The sequence below is a fragment of the Pteropus alecto genome, unplaced genomic scaffold, assembly GCF_000325575.1.
Source record: "Pteropus alecto unplaced genomic scaffold, ASM32557v1 scaffold71, whole genome shotgun sequence".
Taxonomy (NCBI): Eukaryota; Metazoa; Chordata; class Mammalia; order Chiroptera; family Pteropodidae; genus Pteropus; species Pteropus alecto.
Window position 1 is genome coordinate 5,868,663 of NW_006433024.1, and position 19,163 is coordinate 5,887,825.

General features: G+C 36.8%; 1 protein-coding gene across 2 annotated transcripts in view; it reads right to left on the bottom strand.

The window, feature by feature from the left end:
* Positions 1-19,163, bottom strand: part of LGR4 (leucine rich repeat containing G protein-coupled receptor 4) — a 90,452-nt gene that overhangs the window by 32,148 nt on the left and 39,141 nt on the right. For both annotated transcript variants that reach the window (XM_015586380.2, XM_006907986.3), the window contains exon 2: positions 11,272-11,343. In XM_015586380.2, coding sequence (XP_015441866.1) covers positions 11,272-11,343 — 72 coding nt within the window. The remainder of the gene's footprint in view (positions 1-11,271; positions 11,344-19,163) is intronic.

Here is a 19,163-nt window from a genome sequence, read left to right on the forward strand (position 1 = left end):
AGATAGATAGATAGATAGATAGATAGATAGATGATAGATAGATAGATAGGCAGACAGACAGACATCCTAGTAAGTATTTCTGTTTAAACGCATGAAAACTAAAGCAATACTGCTTAACAAAAAAAAAAAAATAAGCCTGTTCTTGCTGAAACTCAGTTTATAGGCCATCTACAACTCTTCTACATGCTAAAAGAGCCTTATTCAGTTTAAAGACCCTTAAGTTCCACCTGCACCAATTGGCCTTTGTATCTTCCACTTCCTCTTGTAGCAACCCACAGAAGACTTATTTTATAGATAAATCAATAAAAACCTTGGCAGTGGTTATATTTCCTGAGCAAAGTTATCTTGACAACCTAGTCATTTATTCTCTTACAATAAACACATACAATATCCACCCATATGAGGAAATATGTTACAGCTTTAAAAAATTTTTACAGCAAATATCAACCAACAAATATTGACCTACTCTTAAAGGCCAAGCACCAAAGGTACGGCAAAATAAGTACTGAGTTTTCCAAGGACATTTCTCATTTCATTTCTTTTAAATAAGGCTAATTAATTAAACATAAAACTGCCATGGCATTTAGTTTTTATATAGTCTGATAAAGTCTCTGAAACCAGTAAATTAAAAATAAGAAAAAACACTGTATCTTAACATCTCCCTCAAGTTTAACTTCAAAAATGGGGTTCCTGTCACCAAAGATCACATACAGAGCGTGTGACAACAGGCTTTGCCCTTAGAAAAAAAGTGAGTGGAGTTGAAAAGTACACACTGATATACCAAGAGCATAAAATAACAAGGCACTCAGTCCAGCAGTAAGAAGTGAGGAACAGAGAAAATGCAAAAGGAACTCAGAAAAGAAAAACCAGAGGAGGCTTCCTGTGGCAGAAAGGTCTCAAAATGTACTATATAAAATGGGTATGATAGGAATGGTACAGAGAGGAACTGTGGCAGACATTCTTGGTTGCCTACCAAATATCCTGGATTTGTTCAAATATTGCCTCCTTCACATGACTCAGTTCCATGAGTATATGACCGGTCTTAGTCTATCATGCTGATCCCATTCCAGTGAATGACTTAGAGTTGAACATGTGACTCCAGTTCTGGTCACAGGAAGTTTGCTGGGAGTTTCTGGGAAAGGTAGCATTCTTCTTCAATAGCGATGCACTGGAAGGAATGACCCTTTTCTCTTTCTGGATGACGTCATGACTGAATATAGTATGTGGAGGGACTGCAGCCATGGTGCTGTCCATGCTGAGGACAGCAAACCAGGAAGATGGAGAGAACCTGGGTTCTTGAGGTGGCCTAACAACTCCATTAACCAATCCTATAGGATTGGTTATGGGTTGTTTTCCTGCTATTCAAGATAATAGTTTGAGTTGTTTTATTTATAGCCAAAAATAGCTTAATTAATTGCCTAATCGATAACCATTCTTACTATTAGAACTCGTATTTTAGTCCAGACAATATGCCCATCTCAAAGGTCATATTTCCCAAGATTCCAATGTGAAGTGTGTCATGTGACTAAGGTCTAGACAATGACACGTAAGTAGAAGTATCATATAGTATATTCAAGATGGTTCTTGAAGCTGGCTACTGTAAAATATCTGGCTACTGTAAAATATTCCTCCCTTCCTCCCTCCCTCCCTCCCTCCCTTCCTTCCTCCCTCCCTCTCTCCCTCCTTTCCTTCCTTCCTTCATCCTTCCTTCCTCTGGGAACTGGGTCATGATGGCTGCAGCTCCAGCAGACAGTTACCTTTTTGACCTTGACATGGTAGCTAGCTATACCCTAAAACTGCAGAGCTGAGTATTAGGTCCTACTTCCTTGATGACTTTGTAACACAACAATAGTAGTGGTGGGCGTGTGTGTGAGTGCCGTACATGTTTAAGCCACTGTTATTTTGAGTTTTTTTATATATATATATACACACACATATATATGTATATATAATACACACAATCAAATATAATCCTGATACGAGGCTTTAGAAAAACTGCACAGCAGACTGTGGTAAAAGCGATGTAGAGATACTGCATTAAAAACACAAAAACAGGCAGAATAAGAATGTTTCTAAAATTGCTGTTTATAATGATACAGAGTAAAGAAACTCTTGATTAGTATGAGATGGTTACATAAAATATGAAGCATCTAAATGATAAAACACTATATATTCATTCAATGAATGCAAAGACTAGATCTATTAATATGGAAATATAATGTGCTAAATGATAAGTATAGCATAAATGATCAATATAGTAAAATTCTATTTTAAAAAAGAAATTACATACATATACTCAGCAAAATCTGGAAGTATATGCAACAAAATATTAACCAGGGGACTCTCTCAGTGGTGAGATAATGGGTGATTATTTTTCCTCTCTTCTTTTTCTATGAGTCCAGATTTTTAAAACTGAGTATCCATTAATTTTATGGCCATTTTCTTAAAAAGCCAAATATATCTGTAATACAAATATTTCTAGCATCTCTGACATAATCTTCTTTGATGTATACATATAATACAAAGTAATTGGTAGTGAGCAGGGGAATATAATAAATTCTGAGTTAAAGGTTCTACTAAAGCATATAACATTGTGTGAAACAAGCATGGCTTGACTTGGTGTGAACAATACAAGAAAGAAATGACTTAAACTGTTTCCTTGCTGGAAAATTCAAACATGCTAGTAGAAAAATCAAATATGTTTTCATTTACTTGTCATCCCTACTATTTTTAGTCAAAGAACAAATCGTTAGCTTTGATTAAAATAAATAAATGAGCCAACAAACCATGGTTTCATTTGCCTCTCTACACCTTCCGAATCCATGTCAAACACTTTAACAATGAATTGCTTGATTTCCCCTAGTCCCCTATGAAATCTTGACTTTTCTATCTCAAATTCTGAGTACATCACATCTTTCATCACCTCTACTTCTAGGCTACAAGCACTACAGGACAAAGTTACAGAGCTCTTTGGTTCTACTCTAAATTTAAATTACCTAGGCTTTAACCAGGACCTTTCTATTCTTCAGCAATCTTTGGTTCATTTCAGCTTGACCCAGTTAAACAAGTTATTTCCCAGTGTGCCTAATCACCAGATTCTAGTGGGCTATGACAACTCTTTCTTTCTCCCAAGCATGTCTTTCTTCTCCCTTCTGATTCATTTGGGGAAACTTCTCCACTCCAAGTAGTCCTAGTGGAGATGAGGCCATGACACACGCTGGGCTGGACCACTCTGAACAGAATAGCATGGCTGGCTCAAGGACAGGCACATGAGGGAAGTCTGGCCAACCAGAGTCTTCATAGTTTTCAGCTGAACGCAGGGAGGAAGACTTTAGGTATTCATTTTGGATCTCAAGATGCAAAGATGTGCTTGGGGCTACCAAAGATTACATTTCCCATTATACGGAGACAAGCTATTTGCAACACAAAAGAATGAAGCCAAAATACGAAAATAGAGCCAATTGAAGCTAAGAAATGATGAGCAAGAGAAAACTCTCATAACATTTAAACCCCGAGATCCAGTACCATCTGAAGCCAACCCCACCTCTGGACTTTCTAGTTCTACATGAAACAATAAATCCTCTATTATGCTTCAGCTGGGTTTCTGCCTCTTAAACCCTGTGGACTCCTGTCAAATAGAGTACATATTCCAAGCTTCATCGACTTTCCCAAACCAGAAACCACCTACTAGCAGTTCCCAAATGCCTGCTTCTTGATGAACTTCTTTACCCCGAAATCACTCAAACAACCCCACTGAAATGATTCTCAGGAAGCTTAATCCCAGGCCTTTTCTCAATATCTGGCCATGGGCTCCTTTCTCCAGCACGTCAGTGCTGATTTTTCATTTCTGGTGAAAAACCTCTCCTCCCACAGCTCCCGGGGCATAGTTCTGCCCTAGTTCTCTTGCTCCTCTGGCACTTGGTCTTCTTCCCACACCCTAATTCAAGTGTTTCCCAAGGAGTTGTCTTTGGCTCCCTTCCCTTTTCATCTACCCTCTCTCCCTTGGCAAGCTTTTTCAATCTAGTGTTTCCAGTAATCATCTCAAAATAAAAGGCTCCAAAATCTATACCCATAATACTCTATTCCATAATCTATAACCTATGAATCTCTGTTCTAGACTCTACACCTGCATGTCCCCACCCATATCTCACCTAAAGTCAATTATGTATATTCAAAACTGCATGTAATATCTTCTCTTCTGAAACAATTTATCTTTCTGTATTATCTTTAATTTTGTCAAAGCACCACCAGACTCACGGTAATCTTAAAATTATGTGTTATCAGTGACACCTTATGTCATCCCAGCTGAGACATCCTTGATTCTATTTCCACAGCATCTTTTGCATAGGCTCCCCGATTCCCCTCAGTCTCTCATCTGCCCTAGTTCAGATTCTCATTATTCCCACCTACACCGTTGCCATTAGCATCTTCATTTGTCGCCCTACATTCTCTTGATTTCAAACCCTCTCTGCTATGAGATTACATTAATTGAAGGTCGTGTCTGATCAAGTCATTTCCTAGCTCAAAAACCTTTAATAACCACTCGAAAGTTGAAATTCCTTGTTAGTCAGCTAAGAAAGACCCTCAGACTGGCCCCAAACTCCTTTCTGGTTTCCCATAACTTCCTTTCGAGAGTTCAGCACTACAACCAAACCAACCACCACATCATTCTGCCTACCTAGCCCAGTCTGTCTCCATGTCTTTGCTCCTTTTTCCTTATCTCTTCGTAACTCCTACCATCTCTCAAGGCTCTCCAGAAATGCAAACTCTTTGATGAGATCTTCCTTAATCCTTCTTACTAAAAGTTATTTCCCTTCTCCTTTGAACTCCCATAACTCCAGGACACTGTTCATCTCTCTTGAAGGCAAGAACCTCATTTAATTCAACACTGAACAGTGTTTTACCTAATAAAAGTTTGTTGAATTAATGAATTGTCTAATAAGTCTTTCCTCATCCTCTCCACATCTACAGGAACATAGTCAGACCTGAGGTCCATTACTAACAAGTTGTGTGATCTTGGGAAAGTTACTTATCCTCTCTGAAAAAAAAAAAAAACAAAAAGCACCAGCCTCCTCATCAGCAAAATAGGAACAAATATAGTTCACAGAGTCTTATAATTAAAAAAAAACAAAACAAAAAAACAATGTTTGTTTTAGGAGGGTCTATCTGGTACATAGCAGGTCCATTTAGCACAGGTTCCTTCCCATTTCTCTCTTTTCACCCTTACTCCTTAATCTGAGAATTCCCCCAAATGACACATTGAAAAAGGTATGAAATGAGACAACTAACACTCTGTGATCTCACTACATAAAGGCGGTGATCTTCGCTACCAAGTGCTCCTAGCAAAGCTCTAGAAAGTGAAACAAGAAAATGCTTCCAAGAATTTAATATTTTTAACTGTCAAATATCACTGGAGCAACTGAGGACCATTTTTTGCTTTTCCTGGGAAATCACTGCAGTTGATAGGGCTGATCTGAGAAGTCTTCATCAAGGGAGTATTAAACGACTCAAACTTTAGTTTAGAAGCAAAGGAAATTCTTTGTATTAGAAGAGAACAATAGTCAGCTACTTTCAACAGCTCTATACAAACCAGTAAGAACATTTGAGATCACTTATACATCTCAGAAATATGAAAGCTGATAGGATATAGTGGAAATGGCATTGAACTATGTGGGTCTAATTCTGGCTCAGTTACATACTCACTGTGGTACCTTGGACAAGCCACTCATCTGCTGGCCCTTGATATTCTCATCTATAAAATGGCATGTTTAGTCAAAAAAAAAAAAAAAATCTTGTTCTAGGAAGAACTCTTTGTTAATAAAATTTTTATTCAATGAAGTAATTATGGGAAATGTTGAGCAGCCAACCACATACTTAGAGCAGTAGGTGATAGCAAGTACATGGTCTCCTAAGCTCTCTTTTAATCCTGTGCCTCTTGAGGATATTATAACTTAGAAATTAAGAAGAAAGACTTGAATCAGATCAACATAGACTCAAATCCTGGCTCTGCTATGACCACATTGAGTTTTTCACCTCTCCAAAGCCTTCATGTCCTCATTTGTAAATTGGGGTGATAATAAATATCCTACGTGCTCCATAGGGATAGGGGCTTTGTGAGCATTAAATCAATTAGTATGTATTATGTTTTCAGCATATAATAAACTCTCAATAAATGTTGGCTGTCATTTATTCCTATTGCACCCTAAAAGAGTTTCTCTTTGCCACGCTTGGTCAATTTTAATTATATGCATTAACTCAGACAACAAAAAAATAGTTTTAGAAATTTAAAACAAAAAAATTATCAAGACACAGTAACCAGATGCAACTTGTTCTAGATTGTATCCTAAACCATAAATTTGTTTCTTTTGCTATAAAGAACATTAGTGGAACAGCTGTTACATTTTAATAAGAATCACAGATCAGATGATTTTATGTATAGATACTGATATTTATCTATCTGTCTATCATCTATCTATTTATCTATAGATAGATATACATCAGTACTAATTTTCTGAGTTTGACAACTGAACTGCAGTTATTTAAGCAAATATCCTTGTGTTTTTAGAATTAACAAGAAAGACTTAAAAAAGAAAGACTGCAATATTTGGAGGTAAAGGGGCATTATGACTGCAACTTGCAAATGGTTCAGGAAAAAATATACGTGTATTTCACATTATATATTGTATGTGTGTATGTGTGTAGAGAGAGAGACAGAAGAATGTTAACATTTGAGAAATTTAATTCAATGCTATGTGCAAAGATTCTTTAAGCCTACAATATTTTGTAAGTCTGATTTTGTGTATTTGTGTATACATATATACATATACTGCCAATATTTATATATTAAACTATTCGGTTTTGACCCGCTATTTGTACTTGACTTGAAATCTCCCTGTTTAAATTATTTACCAGTCGTCCTTTGTAAAGTAACGCCTCCATTTAGAATTGATCTATACATAAAAAAAAAAAAATAGTAATCTTGAATTAGTACTCTGAGACCCAAGTTTCACTTAAGCATTGTGAAGAGTTCCAAAGTCAAAGCACATTTGAAATGAACGGAATTATCCTCATCTTAAAGTACGTGTTAAACAATAACTGTACAAGTGCCAAAGCTGGCAACGGTTTCTACCGCTGCTACAACACCTAAGCTCAAAGTCACATCCACAGATTTTTCTTGGTTGCCTATGGAAAAGTAGTTGGGCATACCTTCCGCTGTTTTCTAATTAAATTCATTTCACAACTCTATATTTTAGCCATTCCCCTAATGGTTACCAATGCCCTGGCAGGTTTTAAGGAGAATCGAAAATAGTTGTGGCAGCATCATATCAGACAACAGATCCTGCTGATGCTAAATAAATGTTTTCTAAGAATTTTGACTTTCCTTTTACATCGTTAACAGAAACCTGTAGGCCCACTCTAACTCTCAACCCCAAATACAACGATCTCTCTCCCAAACAGTTTAAGAAAAAGAAAGACTGCAATGTTTAAGAGGAGTAGTACAATTTACCTTGCTCTTGTATATGGTCACACACTTTTACAAAATTTACCTCATTTGCCTTTCACAATGGTCCCATTTTAAAGAGTAGAAACTGAGGTACAAAAATCAAGATTTCAGACTTTGTAGGTATTGAATTTAGAGCTAAAACCTATGTTTTTGTATACCTGAGAGGAAGGGGTGGTTATGATTCTTATAAATTATAAAACCTTCAAAAGTAGGTTAAATGTGGAAAAAAAAATAACTGGCAACAGTAGTATCTAAAGTATATTTCATTGAAAAAGTTGGATGAAACAGCCCCTAAGAAAACATACACACCACTCACATCACTCACAAGCCTTTGGAGATCTGACCTCAAGTCCCAGTAAAACTACAAACCAGGTGTATGAATTCAAATGAAGCTCAGCTTCTGCTTCTCCTCACAGAGTTATGAGAACGAACTTTCATACCTTGTAAAGTTCTCTGTGCATGCTATTAACCATCATTATCTTTATAAAACTGAATTCTTCATGCCCCAAACAGAGAGGCTCTCCAGGTTCCTAGTCTCAGTGAATGTCACCCAATCATTCAGAGCAAAAATCTTACTATCGTCTCCATTACTCACCCTCATATCCAATTCAGCTCCTTTAAGATAAAGTCTAAACTCCTTAGCTTAAAATGTCCCTTCATGAACTGGCCTCATCTCCTGACATTTCTCTATTTTTCAATATTTCAAATTTCTCGGTATTTCACTAGGAAAAACTAAGCACTTCATAGGTTCCGATGTTTCTGAAATGTCTATCTCTTTGCATATGCCGCAAGGTTCTTCCTGAAGCTCCTTTACTACTCTTCCTCATCTGGCTAATTCCTATGTGCCCTTTAGGACTCAGCTGAAGCTACTGCGGGAAACCTTTCTCAAATCCTACAGTCTCAAGTAAATATATTGCTTCAGACTTTCACTGACCCTGCACACACTTCTATATTAGTTCTCTCTCTTCCTCTAGACCAATATTATCCAATTGTACTTTCTGAAACATTGGAAAAGTTTTCTATCTGTGTTGTCCAATACAACAGTCACTAGCTACTGGTGGTTAGTGGGCACTTGAAAGATGGCTAGTTCAATTACGAAATTGGATTTTAAATTTTCTTTAATTTTAATTATTTTAGATCTAAATTTAAATAGCTACCTGTGACATGTGGCTATGGAACTGGACACCACAGCCTAGACAGATTGTCAACTCCAAGGACAAAGACCATACTTACAGGTTTCTGTATCCTTGGCACCCACCACACTGGCATGTAGCAGATTCAGTATTTGTTGAAACAATAAGTGAAAGTCTAAATATCTATAAATACTTCTAAAGTATGGTTGGGAAGTGATTCCACCCAATATTCCAAGCATTCTGGATTATCATATAATATTTGGCCAACCAGTCACAATTTGTAAAGCACACCTCATTAAATATCATGGAGAAAAATCCGCAGTAAATCATTCATTTCTACTCAGGGCACTTTGGCTTCACAATTACTCTTAAATGATTTCCAGATGACTTCTTGACTAATGGTTACGCTGTTTATGATATATTACAATAGTCATGGCTGCATCATTTCGGAATGTCAAAATCAACTACAATGTTTTGTAAAGAAAAAACATGGGCTTTTTTACCATGCTTATATTAACATGGAAAAAAATTCCCTTGAATGCCTGAAGTATTCCCAGACTATGAAACACTACTCTGAACCATTTGTTAAAATTAACCATCAGCTCTCCTAACCGAATGTACTTTTGAAATCCCATACAATATTTAGAGAAGGCGTACTGACTTGATTTGATAGGCTCCCATCACTGCAAGAGCAAAATACAGAAAAAACATGACCTAGCTACAAAGAACTAGTGGTCAAATTCAATTCGGTCCCAATTAAAAGACTCGGCTAACAGAACTCATGAGCTTGACATATGTTTGGTCATTTGAGATTTTAAGAAATCCGAGAGATGAACTTCACAAAGCAGAGATTAACCGGGTTTGACTCCACATCCAAGTCCTCACTACAAGACCCCTCAGAGTAGAACTGACAATCAAAGGCACATAATCACCCCACCCAAAGAAAAGAACGTCTCCGTTTCCTATCTGGTCTGTCACACATCCCACAGTGGTTACACAATGGCAGAACAAACCACTTGTTAATGTTCTTTCATTGCATAATTACTTCTGTAAAGGGATACTAATCCTAAATCTAAAACTATATGTGAAATAAAAGAGAATAGGTAAAGCATCTCAAAGCTTAAGAGTGGTGAGGACTCAGGCTTCAAAAGCGCATTGTTCACGCCTTTTAAATTCAATTTAAAATTTTAATTAAAAATAAGTATTTATTACAAAATAATTAATGTTCACTAAACAAAAACACATAGGCCCCCCCAAAAATAAAATAAATATTTAACCCTTTTACCCAAAGATAGTATTTGGTATGTATTCCACTGCTTTTTTTAATGCACTTTTAAGATAGTTATAGAAATACTAGCTAGCATTTATGTAACTATCCTAAGTATTTAACATCTATTAACTCATTGTCTTCACCACAATACTACAAGAGAGTGACTGTTGTTATCTGTACCTTACAGACAAAGAAACTGAGCAGAGGGAACTTAAGTAACTTGAACCTGGTCACCAGCTTGGAAGTGGCAAATAATCTTTGTTTAGTTTTTGCTGTGGGAACATTATGCTCAGCTAAGTACTGTGGGAAGAAAACTTTCTCCTTAACTTTATTAAATCCTTAACTGCTATTTCAATGCTCAGTCAGAAGCAGAGAGCACAACCTGCCTGTCTTATACTTGATTCCTGTGCCCCAGCTTGGGGAGGGGTCGAGCTAAATCGGAGAGACATTCACTGACTTGCATCTAATACTCAACAGCTGGACTGTAGGACTAAATCTGTTATATGAGTTTAGATTCCTCCAGGGCTGTATTTCTTTGTTGTTCTTAGTATCAAACTGTAATCTTCTTACCTCTACATACTACATAATCAATTAGCTTGGTCATTAAAAGTCTATCGAACTTGATTCAAGTCTGATTTTATTTCTTTCACCTGGATTCTGCAGATAGATAGTTCCCAATTCCTTTAAAATCTAAAAGTGCCTATTTTAACTATGAACTTCACAAAAATGTGAAGAGCAAAACACATTAGAGTTTAAAACAAGTGAAAAGAAATTTTCCACAATCTAAACTATTAAACGGGAAATATGATATGCAGCTGACAAGTTCCAAAACATTCTTAAAGTTACAGGTGTTCTTAGAGACCTGGAAGATGTCTCTTCCATGCCTTCACCCCATCCGCAAAAGTCCAAAGGGATCTACACCCAGTTTTCTGCTCACTTGTGTTGATATCGTCTGCTGCATCATGACCCTGAAATGCCTTGTATTATTCTTTATGGTTGTGTTACCCATACAGCAACTCCTTTGACGACAATAGTAATTACACAGCAGCCTTGTTATCTCAGGATAGCACTGTAATTAACTTGTGTCACTGCAGCATCCACAGTTATAATTTCAGCAAAAAAAAAAAAAAAAGAAAAAAAGTCTTATGTAAGTAACCTTTTTAGTCCTGACTTTCAAAAATAACTTCAGCAATTACACCACTTAAAAAAATCCAGTGTGTTTCTCCCCCAAACACATGATTTCCTTTGTATAAAGCCCACTGAAGCTATCTGTCCCCTAACAGGAAACATTAGACTGTATCTGTTGTAAGGGCTTCTGAAGAGAAGCGGGAAAACAAACAATCATTTCTCAAAGTGATACTTACAGCTCCTCTAGAAACGGGAAGTTCTTAAATGCATCTTCTGGTAACTGAGTGATGTTGTTCATACTGATATCCCTGGAAAACATAAAGTTAACAAGGTTGTTAGCTAAGTAACACTAGACTTAAAGCACTTAATTCAACAGAATAATAATTACATGCTGAGATTTTGTAAAGAAACAAAAAAATGAGCACAGACGACAGACATAGGAATAGTCATAATTTGGCTTCAGAATACAGATAAAAGAGAAAGGTTAAATCTTTTATCATAAATTGTGTCCCATGATTTAGAAACATACCCAGAGATCCTGTGATTTCTTTGGGAAAAAAAGTCTCAAACTACGTACAATGGGTGGGCCAGAGTGGCTTCCCAGTGCTCTGGTATCTGAAGAGCTATAACCTAATAAAAATAAACAAATACCCCCGAACTTCATTTAAAAAAAAAAAATCGTTGGCTCCTTAAAGAAAAAAGGTAGCTCCTTAAGCCAGTGTCAGGAACAATAAAACAGGTCCTAGCTGTACTCCAGTGATATTTTCTGCAAAACCTATAAAAGTCCTCCAAGTAATAGTTGTAAGTGGATTTCATTTTTAGCCTATGAACAGATGCAGGCTAGAGACAAGTGCATACATGACAGGTATGCAGTCCATGTCCAGTTTTTCCTTACAGAGGCAGCAGAAAGGAGAGAATTCACTCAACGAAGTAACTCAACAATTAACTGGTTGAAACAGCTAAAAAAAAAACACTTTATTAGCCACTTCCTTCTTCTCTGGCAGCTGCCTGTAAAACTGGCTTTCTCCTTCCATACTTCACTTAACATCGACACCGTGAAAGGCAGGTTAAGGCAGCCCCATAAGGGACAGTTCCAGCCTGCAATGGGTTGGTTGCTTCACTCGGATACTTCTGCCTCTCGCCTTTTAACCTTGTGTTAAAATCTTTGAGGGCTGAGCCATCAAGGTCTCTCCTTTCTAGAAATCACCATGAAAATTCACACATGTGACCTTCCCTTTACCAGGTTAGACATATTGGCATAAGAGGGCAGAAATCAAGCACGAAAAATAACACTGTAATTTTCATTACTTAGGTAAGGTAGAATTTACTCTCAAAGGTGACAACTTCAGTACCAAGGTAGTTGAGTCCCTTCACCCCATATTTCCTCTCACTAAAATTTAGAAATAAAATCTGCATCCCTTCTTACTAGCCCTGCCCATGGCAGGTCTGGAAAACTTTTTGGCTTGGGAGTAACAATCATTTTGCAGCAGCAAAAACAGCAACCACGGTAGCAGCTAACATGTAGAGAACTCTGATAACATAAGACTACACACAAAAGCTCACTTTACAAATAGGGAAACTGAGGCTGACTGAGGTAAATCATCTCCCCAAGGCCCCTCAACAAGTGGTGTAACAACAGAAAATGGAAACTCCAGAGTCCCTAATCTTATCTGCAGACCCCGAGTCTTCCCAAGTATCATTTGAATCCTGTTACTTCTCTCCAGGGGTAGTCAAGATGCAGCAAAGCCTCTGTCTTATCAAAGTTAAAAAAAAATAAAGGGAGCGATACTGCCCCCAAGACCTTGGCACGATCATTAATGAACCTCAAAGGAAAACCACTTTTGCTTGATGACTTAAAAAAACTGTCAAGCTTTAGCAATTCAGGAACCAAAGTTCATATAAATGTCCTAGAACACAAAACTGTTCTTGATATGAACCCTATGACCATATTTACATGCATTCCAAAATTTCATATCATTGAAAATGACTCAAAGTCTATGAAAGACAACTTAAAAGAAAAATGAAATTAATATACTTCTTAGGAATAATTCTTCTCCAGGGTCTCCATATTTACAAACTAATATATGTTAAACTAACATATGTTAGATTATTATTTATAAACCCTAGCCCTGATACTATAGTCAGCTACCATTATCACTGGGGAAGGGGAAGAGAATCTTTTGTTTTCAAGAAAGATACTGGAGCAATGGCAATAAAACAGGGGTCAGAAGAAGCAGGCTCAGCTCCTGGCACTGCCACATCACTGCTGTGTCATCCTAGGCCTCAGTTTGCTTATCTGTAAGAGGAAGGAGTTGAAATTGGTTGAGTGGCTTTCAAGCCTAACATTATATACTTCCATGATTTACCTTTTTCTGCAGTTTTCATGTAAGCACTCACCAGTTCTGATGAAAACACAAGAGCTTCATTTTATGGAAAGGGCATGTTTCTGAAAAATTTACCATAACCCAAAAGTTAAAGACTATTAATTTGCCATTATAAAACTGGGTCACTCCCACTGCAAACACATTTGGCCTTAACCAATAAACTCACTCACAGGAATACAACAAAACTTTTAATCATATTGAAAGGCAAACTAACAATCTGAGTAAGTAGTGATTCTATAAAATATCACACAATTTTGGTATTCTTTAGTCATTCCAATAAAAGGAGGAAGAAGGCAACCATAATTTATTACTTTAAAAAATAGCAATTGCTATATAGTTGCTTCGAAGTTCAGCATACCTGAATTCAGGTGCATACCACGGTAACAGAAAAACTGATTAATTATCTCACATAAAAAAAAAAAAAAAGAACAACCATAATTAGAGAGAATTTACACCACACTATTTTCTGCATTCCAATTTTTTAAAACACATACATCTATATAATTCTCTCATTTTTTTTTTCCCTCAGAGTAACAAGACATAACAGGTAGCTCTGCTGTAAGCTATAAATGCAATTAGTGGGACTCCATATTTACAAACTAATCTATGTTAAACACGACTTGAAGTTTTGTTTCAAAGCTTCAGATTCAAGAGCAACACTTGTTTCCAAATTGTTCTGAATTTCACATACCCAGAGAGTTTTTCTCTTTATATATGTTTTCTCTCCTACTTCCTGGGCTTCAGTTACAAAACGTGTGAATAAGGTTGGAAAGAAGAGGGAGGCAGCTACAAGATGTTATCTGCAGAGAAGCGCTGGAAACATGTGGTTACAGAGTATAAGGTGGGTGGGTACTCATTTAAAATAATGAGGGCTAATGGTGATAAACAACCTACAGACAGCCTTCAGAGCCCATTCCAGACCTGACGTCACCAACACCAGCAAAAGAGCTTAAGTCGGGAAAGGATGCTGGTAGTGATGAGTTAACTGTAACAATTTACAGATGGAAGCCCTATGTCAACAATTATAAATATATTGGGCCCATAAGCCATAGAAATTATTAAAGTACATAAGTAAAAGAAAGGTGTATGGCAAATTTTCAGCTAGAAGATATACCTTGAGATCAAGGCTCTGATATTCATACAAGTGACACAAGCTTACCAGTAACATCTGAAATTGTGTAGAAAAGATACATTAAACCAGTGATTTGCCATCTTGGGTTCAGGGAAGAAAATAAATGTAACATAGAAACCCTCCAAAAAAGAAAAATCACACAAGATCACAGCACCACCCACTCATTAACACCTCTGAAGGGTAATTTCAAGAGAACCTATGGCCTTACTTGGAGGTAGCCTGGCATAGCTGGAAGTGTTCGGGCTTGGCAGCCAGACAGACCAAGGTTCACCTGTAGATTCACAGTGGGCAAGCTGTTCATCTCTGAGCCCCAGCTTTTTCATTTGGAAAAAAGAAAGCAGTAATAACTAAACATTTATTACGAAGATCAGAAAATGTCAAGTGACACATAAGCTAAGTCATAGGTATTATCCTATCATCGTCCATGTTTTAGCTACTCCTGGAAGCTGTATGAATTCACTGGACCCAGAGTGGGCTAAGAGCTAACCAAGCATCCCATGGACCTTCCTTCCCAGAAAGAAAACCCTTTGACACAATAGAAACACAAAATGGTGCAGAAGACCTAGAACCTGGAGTTGTTACTACCTACAAAACTACACTCTGAACTCTAGAACTCCAAGTGCCAAGGATTTCAAGCTGGAAGAACCCTTCAAGATCAAACACTATTTTAAAAGAAAAACTGTTGAGAGAGTCAAGCACCCTTTTAAAAAATTACAGTCTTACAGGAAATTTTTGAAACAAGGGAACACAAGAGCCATTTTCAAAAAGATCAGGATGACCTCAAGCAGTTTAGTGTTAAATGGGATAGAACCTAGAACTTTTACTGGGGAAGGCAGGGCGGTTCTTGAATGTATCTTTTCTATATATATTTATTCGTTTTGTAGTACAATTCTTCATTGTTAGGTCTCTCAAGGTACACTAACTGGAACACAGCATCCATCTACATATCACACCCACACAATTCAATACTCCCCAATTTTTACTACAGAAACCAAAAATGCAAAAGCACATCACTAGAAAAATAAAGGTGAACACTCAAACACCAAGTCACTGATTTCAAAATTAAAATTTAAAGGGTGTGATTGTTTAATTTTAACTGCTAAATCTCCCCAGTGGTTAAACTCTCATCTTTTTTTCCCTCATAAAATTTACTAATGCCAAAGTATCTAGAGAGTAAAGAAGGAACATCATGTTTCAACAAGGTACCTTTTAAAATCCATGTAAAAGGCTCCCTAAGCGAGCCTAACCTGTTTGCTGATGGCCAAGCGTGTACCACTGTCGGCTCCACCATTGCATACTTGTCATGTCTGGGCCTTTTGCCACAAATATACTGTGGCAAAATATACTGTGACTTTCCCAACATTATCTAAATTTGAGTAAGGCTTCCTATTGGTATTAGATAAAACTATATTGCTACTGCCGTATTGTTGATTATGTCTCAACAATTACCCAATAGTCTAAAAAGTCAATTACATACAGGTTCTAGAAAACACAGGGTTCTCTAATATGTTCTCGAGAAAATGGTGGTGAAGTCTTTAAACTCAACAAATACAAGCTGATAATGACTAAGAACTAATACTATTCCAATGACTCTTCTAGGGTCTTTTGTAATCAACCAAAAATTTCAGGCCCATCTCCAGTTAACAGATAGATGTCTACAGGATAAACAAAAACAAAAAAAAACTAAAAGTAAATTTGAAAAATTTCTCTGGTGGAACAAATTTGAAGAGGCCTTACTTGTCCACATGTAATATACATATAGATACACTTAAAACACCAAAGTTCTAGTCAAAGCTTATGAAGAACTTAATTTCTTTTCTGACAAGATTCCATATCTTTGGACGAGTATTCTCTTTTCTTCCTGAACTTTTTGTACTAACAAAAGTAACCTATGTTAATTGTTCCTTAAAAACTGAATTACAAAGAAAACCACCCACAATATCAATACCCATAAGTAACCACTGTCATATTTTTGGGTGTCATTACAGATTTGTCTATGTATGGTTTATACTTTTTACAAATATGAAATCCCATAGGTCTGAACACATTTCTATCTTGACACCTAAGACTCTTCATCTGCAAAATGAAAAATAAATCTTATGTCTTTTAATGAAAGTGTAAATAATAGAATCTAATATATCTCAATGCTATTTGTCGGCAGGCCATACACCACGGATGCGAACCTCTTTGCTACCGGAAGCCACCATGCCAGTAGGAAAAAAGGTTAATTAGGATTTTCCTTTACAAGAGGAAAGGAGGTATACTGTTGCCTATTTAACAAACATTTACAAAGGATCCACTATCCGCTCAGGTGTAGGCACTAGGCTAGGATGATGAACCTTTTATATCAAAAGATATATTCACAGTTCAATTATCCAGTTCACTCTATTCTTAACTTGTTACTACTATTTAAGGCATTGTTACAATATTCAATTAAATTTAACCTTTAAAAATGCGTTATTGCATTTTGAAAGCAATAGGAAGAGCTACATATATGTGAAGATACTGTTCTTTCCTAAACTGCTGAAATGGGGCCAAAACAGTATCTATGCCATTTAAGTCAGATTTTGCTCCAGATATTTTTCTGACCTTCCATGTTTTGGTGCCGCTAGAATCCAACTCAATGTCACAATAGACATCCTTCTCAGATTTCTACTAAGTTTTAGGCAGCAGGATAAACTGGCTCCATGCTATCTGGCACCTTCTCTGGTGTTTCAAGCATAAAGGCTCGGTGCTCTTCAGTGGAAAGAAGTGGAAAGAATCCAAAACTTGCTTCTCTGCACCCTTGCAATCCTTAAGAGCATAGCTGCTACAATTACCATGCTAACACTTAACAATTAATGTTAATTACTGCAGGGAAAACTTATCACCTTGCAACATCATTATCTATTTAAGGCGCTTCAACAAGTAGATAATCTTCCTAACAACACAGAAGGGCTAAAGAAAATGCCAACTTCGTATCTTAAAAAATAATAAAAATAAAAACTTTCTATAGAAGAAAATGTTTAATTCATTTATCTACTTTTGTGGATTAAAACATCTATTTAGGGCATTTTAGAATTTTTCCATTAAACACTTTCAAAGTACATTACCATCGTTAAGAAAATTAAAAGATGCAAAATAGACCAAGAAAAAATATTTGCAAAACATGTATTAGATAAAGAATTTGTATCTATAATATAGAAAGAACTCTCAAACCTCGGTAAGAAAAGAAACCGGATTTTAAAATGGGCAAAAAGATTTGAGCAAACACTTCACCAAAGAAAATTACACAAATGGCAAAAAGCACATAAAAAGACAGTGAACATTTAGTCATTAGAGAAATACAAATTAAGTCACTATGAGATACCACACAACTATTAGAATGGCTAAAATGTAAGTGATAATAATAATCGCTGACAACACCAAGTGCTGGTGAGGATGTGGGGCAACTAACCGCAGCTCCCACACTGCTGATGGGAACGCAAAATAATATCACCACTTTGAAAAACAGTTTGGCAGTTTCTTATAAAATTAAACATATGCTTCTGATCATATGGCCCAGCAATGCTACTTATATAATTATAAAAAAAACTGAAAATAACCTGAATATCCTTCAACAGGTGGGTGAATAAGGAAACTTTGGTGTATCCGTACAATGGAATAATAAGAAAGCAGAAAGGAGCAGACTATTGATACAAGGACCAGCAAGCATGAATCTTACGCTAAGCCAAAGAGGCCAGATCCAAAAGCCTACCTGTTGTACGACTCCATTTATGTGGCATTCTGGAGAAGGCAAACTTTTAGAGACAGAAAACAGATCAGTGGTGGCCAACAGCCGGGAAGATGGGCTGGCAGAAAGGGTGACGACAAAAGGACACGAGAGAACTTTCTGGAGTGATGGCAATGTTCTGTATTCTGATTTTGATGTTGCTTACATGACTGTTGCACACATTTATTGAAACTCTTAGAACTGTAATTAAAAAGTGCAAATTTTACCACATGTAAATCAAACTCGTATATCTGCATTAGCCTTTTATAAATAACAGCACATATGATATTACTTCCTCACATTTCCCACACACACACGTACAAAAATAATTCATCCTTTGGCTAAAGGTCCTCTTTCTCAGCTCTACCCAAAATCGAATAATATGAGCGGCAGCAGTGGTTTGAGTCAGGAAAACAGTAGTGCTTTTTTAGGGTTTTTTCTGCTTTTGTTTGTTTTCTTGTTTTTTTTTTTCCAACCTCTGCTATCCTCTTGGCACAGGACATTGGGCCAAGCCTCTTCATTCTCTCTTTATTAAGCATCTTTTAGGCTGTGTCTGTGTGCAGGGCATCGGGTATCTAAAGACAAGAAGACATTAGTATCTCCCCTGGAGAGTCTTCTGAGGCAGTGAACAAGGCAACAATAAAACAACAAGTAAATACTGCGATCCATGTAGCACAGCAAGGGAAGATGCTCAATCAAACTTGGAGCAGGAGAAAGGCTTCCAAAGATGGGGCTGTTGTGCTTTACAAAGAGATGCTATTTCAACCTGCGGTCTCACTCGTGAGTTTGGCACTGTTTCTCAGCAGAGACGCAACTAGCATGTTGAGCAGGATAATTCTTCATTATTCAAGACAATCTTCA